The sequence below is a fragment of the Lactuca virosa genome, chromosome 2, assembly GCF_052849685.1.
Source record: "Lactuca virosa cultivar CGN04683 chromosome 2, Lactuca_virosa_CGN04683_v6, whole genome shotgun sequence".
Lineage (NCBI taxonomy): Eukaryota > Viridiplantae > Streptophyta > Magnoliopsida > Asterales > Asteraceae > Lactuca > Lactuca virosa.
Window position 1 is genome coordinate 142,088,150 of NC_136427.1, and position 13,267 is coordinate 142,101,416.

The 13,267-nt window shown below is 38.4% G+C and overlaps 1 protein-coding gene across 1 annotated transcript; it reads right to left on the reverse strand.

Annotated features, from left to right (window-relative positions):
* Nucleotides 1–266: 266 nt before the first annotated feature.
* LOC145157820 (putative F-box protein At1g67623) lies at nucleotides 267–1,091 on the reverse strand. Its single transcript, XM_079076808.1, has 3 exons — nucleotides 949–1,091; nucleotides 702–858; nucleotides 267–599 (listed from the first exon to the last, which is right to left on the reverse strand). The coding sequence occupies exons 1-3, from the start codon at nucleotides 1,089–1,091 to the stop codon at nucleotides 267–269; spliced, it is 633 nt and encodes a 210-aa protein (XP_078932934.1).
* Between the last annotated feature and the right edge of the window lie 12,176 nt (nucleotides 1,092–13,267).

Genomic DNA, 13,267 nt, shown 5'->3' on the forward strand with positions numbered 1-13,267 from the left:
CTATATATCATACACAATGCATAGTCTAATTACAAAATCCAAAATAGAATACATTTATGTATTGATATTAAACCAAATTACAAATATATATTAACATTTCACCAAATTACAATTATATATTCACATTACACCAAAATACATATATAATATGCATCACTAATTGTGTGAATCAAACAACCATCATATAGCTACTCTAAACTAATGCCAATCATTTTAGCAAACTCAACTAAACATGCATCCCACAAACAAATATCACAATTAAACAATCAACTGTATTCATGCATAAAAGCTTTTCCATATCTGCTCATAGAAGGATGCTTTGCACAACTTTTATGCAAGCGATGGAATTGTATCTGCTTTGATCTGCTTCCCCTAACCAAGTGGCTTCGAACCATGTAACAGGTTTGTCTCATATTCCAACTTCTTCTGGTATTAATGTAAGCATTATTCAACATGATCAGAGGTTCTTGATTCCTTTCACTGCCTTCAGTCATCAACAACATTCCCAGAATGAATATCGCATCCAACTGTCCCTTATCGGCTGCATCTTGAAGCAATTGTATCCCTGCTTCATCTTCTCCTAACAAAAAATACATCGCCTGCAATACATTAAGTAATCATACAATTTTAATATAAACAAATACAAATATAGAAAACAAATATTGCATGTGTAATTATTAGAATGCATAAAAAAAGAGTACCATTCCGTCGTTGAAGAGTATGTGTGGGTTGTACAACTTTCTGCATCTGCGGATGACTTCATCCATATCAACACTAAATGGAAGAAACCTCAATCGATTTGTGTCCATGGTTTGATATATTGCTTTTGATGTTGCAGAATCTCTAAAGAGTTTGCAACTATAATTTACAAATGAACAAAATTCATCTATTAAACACAAAATTAACTACAAATACAAATATAATAGAGGTATTGTACACGAAACTTACACTAACTGGAACTTAAAACCATCGATTGGTGATTTTCCCCCAACCATAGTTACTATTTTTTCGATCACTTGCGATGGCAAAGCAATAATTGTTGTTCCTTGTTGTCTTGTTCGCATTCTTTCTGATGAAGAACACGCTGCCATAATGTTGAACTGCTTTGAATGTAATACAAATAATGCAAGAACAATGATGTTAGGGTTTAATGATCACCGACTCGGAAATTCGATGTTTGGGAATGGATTGAAGTTGATCTATCGCCGAAAAACTGAAACGACGGGATGTTTCTAAGTCAAAATTATGGCGCCTAAGTGTTTAGACTATGAATTGACCTAATTTCCCTTATACATACAAAGCTTAATATGTAAATGGTAAGGGTATTTTTGTCAATACCTATCGACGATTTGGTGGTTACGGATCGAGTGCCTCCCATGGCCGTCGGGAACATTTGAGACGTTCTGAATGGGTGAAACACTGAAATGACGGCATGACATCATAACCATCAGGGCGCCTAAACAATGTATAGTGAAAAAAGATCAAAGTGCCCTTGAAATCATTCCAAATATGTGATTACTAAGGGCATTTGTCTCAAAACAAATTATTCAAACATTATAACCTTTTATGGGTCAAAGTGGAACTTTGACAATTTAAATGAAAAAGACGAAGTTAAATAGAAAGATTGAAGGAAGTAGGAGTCGAACGTGCGACTTCGGGAAAGATGAAAGACGTGTCGTCCAGCTGAACTAAAGTAACTTATGTTTCTTAAATTTGAATAACTTTAATATTATGTTCATTAATGTGGCAGCCCATGATCCAAATGGCATCAATGCGTATTAACATCACACCAATTACCCATATGTCATCAATGGGTGTTACCATGACATTACACCATATTGACCAATGACCCATATGTCATCCATGAGTGTTACCATGACACTATTATAAGAAACTACCACATTGACCCATGACCCATATAAGCAGCCCATGACGCATATGTCATCCATGGGTGTTACCATCACACTATAACAAACTACCACATAGACCTACGACCCAAATGTCATCTGTGGGTATTACCATGACACTATACCATATTGACCAATGACCCATATGTCATCCATGAGTATTACCATGACACTCTTATAAGCAACTACCACATTGATCCATGACCCATATAAGCAGCTCATGACCCATATGTCATCTATGGGTGTTATACCAACACACACTATATATATATATATATATATATATATATATATATATATATATATATATATATATATATATATATAAATATTTATATATATATATATATATATATATATATATATATATATATATATATATATATATATATATTAGCAACTACCACATGACCCATGACCCATGCGTCTTTTTTATATGAATTTTGGTTCAAACATAGCAACATAAAGATGTATAGTTTATTATTGTTTAATTCTCGTTTATAATTTTAAATTAAAATTATGCTGTGAACACCTCGTTACTCTATGTTCTTTGTTGACGTTATATATCCTTTCTATCAAGCTGGAACTACTTTAAAAAATTTGAATTACTAAATATTTAGCGCTAATTTGTACAGTTCAAAATTTTCATTAGTGTAACCTACACAGATATTCTTTGTTGACGTTATATAACCTTTAGAAATTTCTTTCCCTCTAACCTACACACGTTAAGGATGCATATTAGGGTAAGTAAATAATTAGAAATAGGGTTTACATTTTCTGTAATCATCTCTGGCGGCTAATTGATCGAAATCTTTGTTTATTATGTTTTTGCACTGACTTTGGCGATATATGTTGTCAGTCATATAAAATTTATTTTTATTTAATTTAATATTGTCGTGATCATTGTTTCTTGTTCTCTGATCATCTTCATATACATTATCATCTTAAATTACAACTACATTGGTTTTGATTGTATTCAATAGTATGCATGTGTAGTAATGCCTTCATCTATTGTTGGGTCAAAAATATGGTTTATACTTTGCTTTTCTAGGAAAATGTATTTTTATGTCTAAGACCGTAAACAGCTTGGTGTTTACGGCCGTAAATAGGTTTACGGCCGTAAACCCTGTTTACGGCCCAATGGGTGTTTACGGTCGTAAACCCATTTACGACCGTAAACCCATTTACGGCCCATGTTCACCAAGCTCATGTTTCTTATGTATAAATATAGGTGTAAGGGGTGAGGAGTAGATTGATGAACACTAGAGGAGCTTAAGTGTGTGCATTTGAAGGTGTTCTAGAGAGAGAAACCAGAGAAAAGAAATAAACAAAAATTTAGGGGGAGAAATAAACAAAAATCAAACAAAAATTTGAAAAATTAAAAAATCCAAAAACATCGTGCTTCTGTTTTATTTTTTTCAGAAAACAATCAAAAATCCAAAAACATTAAAAAAAATTCAGAAAAATCAAAAATATTGTCGCTTATAGTTTTGCTTGTTGATATAGTACTGGGAAGTGATATTATCAAGTGATAACAGGCAATCTGAGTCTGCGTAACGTACCCAAAATTGAAGGGTCTATGCTCTGGGTTTGATGCGTTGGTAGGCACGAAAGATTCTAAATGGACATGACTAGGCAGAGTTGAACTTAAGGAATTCATAGACTTGACAAATCTTGACCTAGTTAGATCAGTTTAGCCTGACCATACGACGCTTGGATAGGTTGAGCAGGGAGATATATATGGGAATCTACTGGTCACACTAAAGAACCTGTACATGGAACCGTGGATTAACTTTTCCTCGATGTGCGGATTCTGTCCTTAATTCCGGTATTGATGGGGCGACTGGTGAATTCCGATGAATTAGGTCTGTAGAAAATTGTTTTCTTTCTCTATCTGTCTGTTAGTCATATGTTACCTCCTCTGCGTGACTCAAAATCCGACCTGGACTGTAACATATGCAATTCTATTTCTCTGCATCTTCTATATATGCAATTCTTTCTATCTGTTAGCCATATACTGTCTCCTTTGCGTGACTCACAATCCGACCTGGTACACAGTATATGCACCATTCTACTTCTCAATCCCTCTAAAAACTTCAGTTAGTCATATGTTTCACCCTCTGTGTGATTGGAAGAGATCCGACCTGGGTGTATAGCATATGCATTCTAAATCTATCTTCTCTCTTAATAATTGTCTGCTCACCCGATGTAAGGAGTATTCTGGAAGTCCTTGATTACTGGAGCATATCAGGAAGCGGGAACCATGTTCTAGTACAATTAAAAATTGAACACTTACAGATTGTCTATAGATCTCGCTGCTCAATTTAGGTGGACAACAATATCCCTGGTCGTCGTCAGCTGAATGGTCCTTAAGAAATAGTTTGTAGGAGCTTAGGATCACTTTGTCATATAACTAATAGTATGTCCTAATTCTGTCACAATTTTTCGTGTTTAAGTGGACAACAATACCGGCGATCGACCAGACCAAGACGTGAAGATAGAAGGTACCGACAAGTGGATAAAGGTTGTCTAAAAACTTTGATCCCAAATCACTCTTAAAGTTAGATATCATTTTTATTTTTGTTAAATTTGTTCATAGTTTTCTTCTAATTTAAATATAAGGGGGAGAATTAAAAAAAATAAAAAAAAAACAAAAAAAAAACAAAAATCAGAAAAATTCAAAATCAAAAATAGTGTAATATTATGTTTTATTTCTTGTTTAAGAAAATCAAAAATACAAAAATATTTTTGTTTTTGTTTTATTTTTTTCATAAAATATAAAAAAACCCAAAAATATTGTGTGCTAAATTTTCTTTTAGTTTTGTTTTGTCTTGAAAAGTAAATTCAGGTGAAGATGAAACTCATGGAAGTTTGTGTCGAAGATTTCTGAGCCAAGGCTTCATCCCTGATCATCAAAGAATTCTCATTCGAAGGAGCAAGAAATGAAGATTATTCTTTCGACATTCAATCTTTCAACCCCAGAAGCAAGGTGAAGCTGCACTTGAAGATTAGGTGACGGATTGCATTGAAGCCTCCTCAATCAGTCTGCTGCTATCTATGAACCTGCTGAAGTGACCCAGAAGATTTTTTCTCTCTGATGTTCTCTCTGAAGATTCTCAAGCTGAAAGCGCTATCTTTCAAGAATCAGTACGTCAAGCCTCCTCACCCAATGTGCGTTCAATGCCAAATTCTGAAGAAATGCCCAACTGCTGAAGATGAAGTCAATTATTGAAGATTCATCATGTTCATCTTGAAGCTGTGAAGAATTCGAAGATTAAAGCTGAAGCCAAAGCTCCCAATGAAGATTATCAAGAAAGCCAGCTACTTTTTAGGGGGAGCTTGCTGGGTCATTTAAGAAAAGAAAAGAAAGCTATAAACCAAGGGGGAGATTGTTGGGTCAAAAATATGGTTTATACTTTGCTTTTCTAGGAAAATGTATTTTTATGTCTAGGACCGTAAATAGCTCGGTGTTTATGGTCGTAAACAGGTTTACGGCCGTAAACCCTGTTTACGGCCCAATGGGTGTTTACGGCCGTAAACCCATTTACGGCCCATGTTCACCAAGCCCATGTTTCTTATGTATAAATATAGGTGTAAGGGGTGAGGAGTAGATTGATGAACACTAGAGGAGCTTAAGTGTGTGCATTTGAAAGTGTTCTAGAGAGAGAAACTAGAGAAAAGAGAGTGTGTGTGAGTGTGTGTGAATCTCATGTAAAGGATCATCATTCTATTCATTAATACATTGAGATTCACATTATTCTTCTTCTCCTTCTCTTCTATTTGATCTGACATCATCCGTTTGATTGGGATTCCGCACCATCAAACGGATCTGATTGATACACAAGCAGATTAGGGACTTACATCTATAATTTATTTTTATTGTATGATTGTTCTCTGTCATCTTTAATACATTGGTATTGACTATAAGTTTTTGTTTATTTTTAAGCAAGAAATATGTCGAACTTGAAACCAAAAGGAGCATCAGGTGTGAAGCCAACTAAATTCATTGCACCACAGGTTTTGAACCGCAACAGGACTTCAACTGAAAAATTTATAAGCAGACAATTACAAGATGAAGAAATCGACTTCCCAATATCAGCAACCACATCTAATGCACCTATAACATCTAGCACCAAAATCCCTAAACCTAAATCATTAACACCAACCTTAACTACCACTTCCTCAACATCACTTACAACATCCACACCATCCTCATCAAATACATCTAAAACTTCAGCAACTGGAACAATACAATCCTCAACACCTATATCACCAACCAAAACTTTAGCACCTACATCATCGAAACCATCCTCAACACCGACATCCACTACCATATCATCAACAGCTATATCTACTACCACAACCTCAAAACCTTCATCGACACTACCATCCTCAACAACTACAGTAACTACCACATCCTCCTTAAGTAAAGAAACTACCACACCTTCAACATATACATCTATCCCAACACCTACCCCATAATATACCCCATCAACAACACCTATCCCAGAATCTACCCCATCACCAACACAACCAACCGTGAATGGATCTGTTGTGGAAAATGTAAAAGGTGAAAACAATTCCTCAGAAGATTGTGGACCAGATGGACATTTAAGTGTTTATGTTTGGAAAAAAGAAATGTGAGTTACCAATCATATCTAACAACTTTTACAAAAAGTAGATCCACAAGGGTACACTTGGGGAAAAGTAAGCAAAGAAATGCGCGAATTATATTAGGAGGAGTTCCGGGTAGTTAACTATATGTGATAAATTGTAGTTTGGTAAACATTTACATTTACACTTATGTTTATATTATCAATGTGTAGAAAAAATGTTTTTGGGATAAAACAATAGACTCGCTAGTGAGACAAGCTTGGGCAAGTAAAGCACCACAAAGTTATGGACAATATCTCTACAACATGCGGAGCCCACAAAGAAACCCACAGGCCTTTAAACCAGCCCATATTGCACATGAAGTCTGGAAGTCCTGGAAATTAAAATGGAATACAGATGAATACAAGCTAAAATCCAAACAAAACAAGAAAAATAGGTGTAACGGTGTGGCTGATGCAGTAGCACAACCTACCCATAACGTTGGATCCGTAAGTCATTTGAAGATAGCTTTCTGATTTGGTAATTTTTTAATGGTACATCAATATTTATGTTTATCTGTATATTTGACATTTTATTATATTTATGCAGAAGAGGAAATTAGGACGTGATCCACCACATAGTGAATTGTTCCTGTAGATACACACAAAGAATCACGATGGGGTCACTTTCAAAAATAAAAAAGACAGACAAATTCATCTAATATTCATTTCAGTGCAATTAAAATTTTATATTGTAGCTAGTCCATAATGTCATTCATAACTTTGATATCTTTTAACTTATATTATTTTTATTTTGTAAGCGGCCTATACAGAAAAACGGGAAGAGTTGGAAGTTGAAGTTGCTGAATTTGAGGAGGACAAACTATTTTATGCTGCTGTTGGTGGTCATAACAAAAAAAAGACTTTATGGATTAGACTCTTTTACAAAAAAAAGACTTTATGAAATGGAAGAAATGAGGGAGCCTGTTGCTAAACAAAAAGAGCAAAATGAAGAGCTTAAAGAAATAATGAAGGCCCAAGATGAACAACACAACGCAAGAGTCGGGCAACTTGAAAAACAACTTAAAACGGAAATAGATCCTATTAATATCATTACAAAACAACAACACTAGTAGGTCATAAAGTGTTCATATGTTTATTGCAAAGTATTTATTTTAGATTAGCCACTTTCCATTTTCCAAGTAATAAATAATTATAGTATTATTTTATGATATAATGTTATTTGATCTTTTTGTTATTTTTGTTTTTCATATATTACTACAAAATAATTTGGATTTAATTTACAAATCAATTATCCATCCGTCCATATGGAATCTTTGATATGGAATCTGCTATATAATATACACCACGAAAATTGCTAGGGATTCACCACCACGGAATTTGCTAGGAAGTCATCAAACGGAAGTTGCTAGGGATTCATCACCACCAAATTTGTTAGGGATCCACAACCATGGAATTTGCTAAGGATTCATCACCGTGGAATTTTCTAGGGAATCACCACCACAGAATTTGCTAGGGATCCACAACCATGGAATTTGCTAGGGATTCATCACCATAGAATTTGCTAGGGAATCACCACCACAGAATTTGCTACGGATTCGTCACTGCAGAATTTGCTAGGGAATCATCACCACAAATTTTGTTAGGGATTAACTACAACGGAATTTGTGATGGAAAAACTACCACGGAATTTATGATGGAATCCTACTACAGAATACACGATGGAATACCATCTACCACGGATTTCATTCCGTTGTCACAATTGCGACGGAATGCTTGTTTCGCTAGAAAACGCTTACTACGGGGTTTTTTGGGATGGAAATCGGTCGTCGTGAATTCCGTCGTTATTCGTCTTTTGCAACGGAATTTCATCTTTTCGCAACGGAATCTTTCCCTAGCAAAATCGTGTTCTTCTTGTAGTGCACATTCGCTTTACCCCGATGAGAAAGGATCTCGTAGTCATAATCCTTTACTACGCCCAGCCACCTGCGCTGCCTCATGTTCAGGTGTGGCTGATCCATAATATGCCTCAGACTCTTGTGATCCATGTAGATAGTATAAAAGACACTATAGAGATAGTGTCACCATATCTTGAGGACAAAACCACTGCCCCAACTCCAGATCATGCGTGGGATATCGCGTCTCGTGCGGCTTCAGCTGCCGCAAAGCATAAGAAATCACCCGTCCTCGCTGCATGAGGAATGCCCCAAAACCGGTGATAAATGCATCACAGAACACCACAATGTCCTCAATTCCCTCCGGGATGGTCAATACCGAGGCCTCGCATAATCTCTGCCGAAGAGTCTCGAATGCCCACTGCTGCTCAAGGCCCCATCAGAAATCCACCCCTTCCCCGTCAGACAAGTGAGGGGTACCACAATCTTGGAGAAATCCTAAATAGATCTCCGATAGTACCCTGCCAAACCCAATAACTCATTATATCCGAGGGAGATTTCGGAACCTCCCACTGCATCATGACCTCGATCTTGGCCGGATCGACCAATATCCCATCCTGGTTAACGAGGTGCCCAAGGAACTGAACCTCTCGTAACCAAAACTCGCACTTTGAGAACTTAGCATAAAGCCGTTCTCGCCTCAAAACCCCAGAAGCTCGCAAATATGCTCCTCATGTTGCTCTCTTGTCTTGGAATACACCAATATATCATAAAAAAACAAAATGGAAGGATCGAGCATCGGCCTGTATACCCGATTCATCAAATCCATGAACACCGCAGGCGAATTGGTTAGCCCAATCGGTGCCGCACCTGACACCAGGTCAATCCTGAACTCGACCTGCCTCTCAGGAGGCAAACTGGGTAAATCCTCTGGAAACACATATGCAAACTCGCTGACAACCGGGAACTCTGAGACTGAAATCTAATCCCCAAAACGCGTATCCAACACATAAGCCAAGTAGCCCACACACCCATGCTGAATATACTGACGAGCCCTAGCCACTGAACAAAACCCTAACCCCATCCTGGTGCCCTTTCCATAGATAACCAGTTTTCCCCCACTTGGGGTTTGAAATACCACGCGCTGGCCCTCATAATCAATCATGGCACCAAACCGGCTCAGCCAATCCATACCCACAATCACACAAACATCCCCCATGCGAATAGGGATCAGATCGATCAGATAAGGCACAACGATGATCTCCAATACACAACCCTGATATATCGATGACATAGAAACCCTATGTTCGTTGGCGATAGAAACCTGCAACGGACACTCTAAATCCCCAATAGGAATATCTAACTCTCTACTAAATGAACGAGATATAAAGGACCGACTCGCACCCTGGTCAAACAACACAATAGCAGGCAAAGAGTTCACTAGGAATGTACCTAACAAAGGCACATATATAAGAATAACACAAAACATAATCAACAAGATAATGGATAGAAACATACCAGTCACAACATCTGGAGCTGCTCTAGCCTCCTTGGCAGTGAGCTAGAAAGCGCGACCACGAGCCCTCGGGGGCTCCACCCTGCTCTGACTCCCATCAGTGATCCTCAAAGTAGCCGGAAATGGAGCCTGCGCCGGCTTGCCAGCAAGCAAGGGACACTGGGCCTTCATATGGCCCACCTGATCACAATGATAACAAAGTTTGATTGTAGGAGTTGGAGCCTGCTGTCGGAAGTCCCTCACAATGTGACCCTTCTTGGCATATTTATGGCACCCTGAAGAAGTTAGACAAGCTCCATCATGCACCTTACCGCACTTCCCACAAGTGCGGCCTCTATGAATCCCCGACCTAGAATTTGCGGCCCTAAACCGCTTCGGTGCAGGCTGCAACTGCCCTGGGGCCGGTCTCTGCTCCCTCGTCTGCAACTCAATCTCAATCTCACGCCGTCTGGCGGCCTCCTACAACTCCAACAAAGAACCAAGGATACAAATTGACTGATCTTCATCTTAAGCTTGCTCAAGTAACCGGTCATCTGATCCTGCTCACAGGCGGCAAACTCAGGACAAAATATGGCCCTCTCCATGAGCATCTTGGTGATCTCCGTCACCGACTCTGTCCCGTGCCACAAATCGAGGTACTCCTGGGCGAACCTCTCATGCTCCACCAGCGGCACATATCTGGAGCGGAACATATCCGAGAACCATCTCATAGCTATAATCGGGTCCTGAACTCCATCAAAAGTTGGGGGCTTCGTATTATCGAAATCTCGACACTGAAAAACCCGACCCGTACCAACCTTTGCAACTGCAGCGGCTGCGGTGGCTGCATCAGCAGCTGTCTCAGCAATGGATGCGTATCTGTCATCAAAGAACTCCATCATCGCGGTTTTAAGAGACCCAAAAAGCTCTGGTATCTGCCCCCAGACAATAGACACAACTTCCTCATGGATAATCTCTCTGATATGGTCCTCTGACACTTCTGGCCCACCTCGAGTGCCAGCTCCCGATCTTGACCCGGATCCAACCTCAAATTGTATCGTAGTCAACATACTGAAAATATACCAGGGAGATATCAGATAACACACACAAACAAACACACACACACACACACATATATATATATATATATATATATATATATATATATATATATATATATATATATATATATATATATATATATATATATATATATATATATATATAATCATGGGAACCAACTCCCAACAAATCCCTAGGGGTTGTGACTTCCTTGTTACGCATACGGGTCTTGTGCTTTCAGTAGGATGGGCCAATACTACCTTCCACACCTACTCGTATTCGTCTCAAGGATCGTCACAACAACCCTAACAATAAATACTAGCATGCACACACAAGAAATTCTCGCACCCTAGAGGAAGGCTACACATCTCAAGATTGGCCGGTTGACCCCACACAACTCATCGTACCACTAACTGCGACACGACCCTCCATTGGTGCTAGATAACTATCACATGAATACAATCACATGCCATACAATTTAAACAATCTTAGACTAAAACATTCAACTCTATAATGGTTGGACTCAGACAAGAGTTGCGCAGCAGGACCAAATCCCTTATCCTAAGATCATTTAAACCATGTAGCATGTGACTTAGCGTATTCACTCAATAGCTAGTTCACATGCGAAAGAGTCATACAATAATAAATCAAGTACTATACAAGAGATCAGACATCATATATCAGGCAATTCTATCATGCAGTTCCTGAAGATCCTTATCCTATTACTAGCATGTTGTTCTAACATATCATAACATAATCTCAATTAACTGTGTGGTAATTTAGGGTCTACTTATTGGCTCCGGCTCATTGTACACATCGCATCCTCCTTGATTATTTTAAACACCATTTGAAAATTGTTTTAAAAATCTTTTTCCTTAGTTTGAGACTGGATTCACACGAGTGTTCCCCAATTCACTCACACCAAGGTCTGATACCAACTTGTAACATCCATAAAATTCATGAAAAATTTAAACTTTTAAAACCAATCCACAAATCATCATTGTTTACAAAATAGTTTTCAAAACATGTTTAATATTAGAGTGTCGTCATACTATGGGTTCAATCAACTATCGGTTGGAATACCCCAGTCCCCTCAACCATCGGGTTGGAATACCAACATACAATAGGTCCAATCATCCTCGGGATAGAATACCCTTGAGCCCTCAACCATCGGGTTGGTATTCCCCGACCTATTGGCTTATGCACAAAGCAGTGAAGCCTCAGCCACCAACCAAACATATGCACATATAGCAAATAATCATATAACAATCTAGCACATATAGCAAATAATCATATAACAATCTACCGCCAGTCAAACAGATCTACATATCACTAAGAATAGCATCACCCTATATACCAGGATACCAATCTAACAGATCACTAAAGTACAATAGCATACATAACAAGATATCAATACAATGGGTCGGCATTGGTGCCTTCGACCCGCAAGTACAGTGAGGAAAACTCACATCGCAAACTGAACAGAATTGATAAGGCCGGACACCGAATCTCATCTCTCTAAACGATACCTATTTCCACCAAATGACCAATTACATTAAAATCCCAACATACCCAAAATACCCTCAAGGTAAAACTTGGTCAAAGTCAACTGGTCAAACCCAGTAAGTCAACCGAGTCAACCCAGCCGAGTCAACTCAACCGAGTGAACTCAACAAGGCTGACCAATGCGAGTACGCGGGGCGTACTCCGGAGGTACACTTAGCGTACGCAATGCCTCGTAGAAGACCACCATCGGGGTGGTTAACCGAGTACGCGAGGCGTACGCCGATCTACGTGGGGCGTACCCTTGCAGCCTCCAATCTCCATTTAGTGCTTAATGGCTTAAGCACTTAAGACCATAAATCAGATCGATGAACATAACCCACCCTAGAGTCATAAAGTTTCCAACTTTATGACTTTACATGCTTAATAACAGCTTAACACAAGGTCGTAATCCATTAAGACCTCATATAAGATGCATGGATCAAATCTAACCAAAGGGACTTCATTTTTATGGCTAATGACCCTTCTAAGGGTCTGAAAGGACAGCTCAAAATGACAAGAACAAACCATGCACAAGATGGGACCTTTGGGACAAGAAAAGTAACATAAAACACCCAAAAATGGGATCTAACAACCAAGATGTCAAGGTATAGACTTTATACCTTCTGGAGCTTCTCAAGAAGGCAAACATCCCAGATCCATAAGCTTTCTTCCACTTCAAGGCTCCTTGATGCAACTTCTTCATCCTTCAACACACCAAAAACACTCTATTGAGCCGAAAACACACACTTG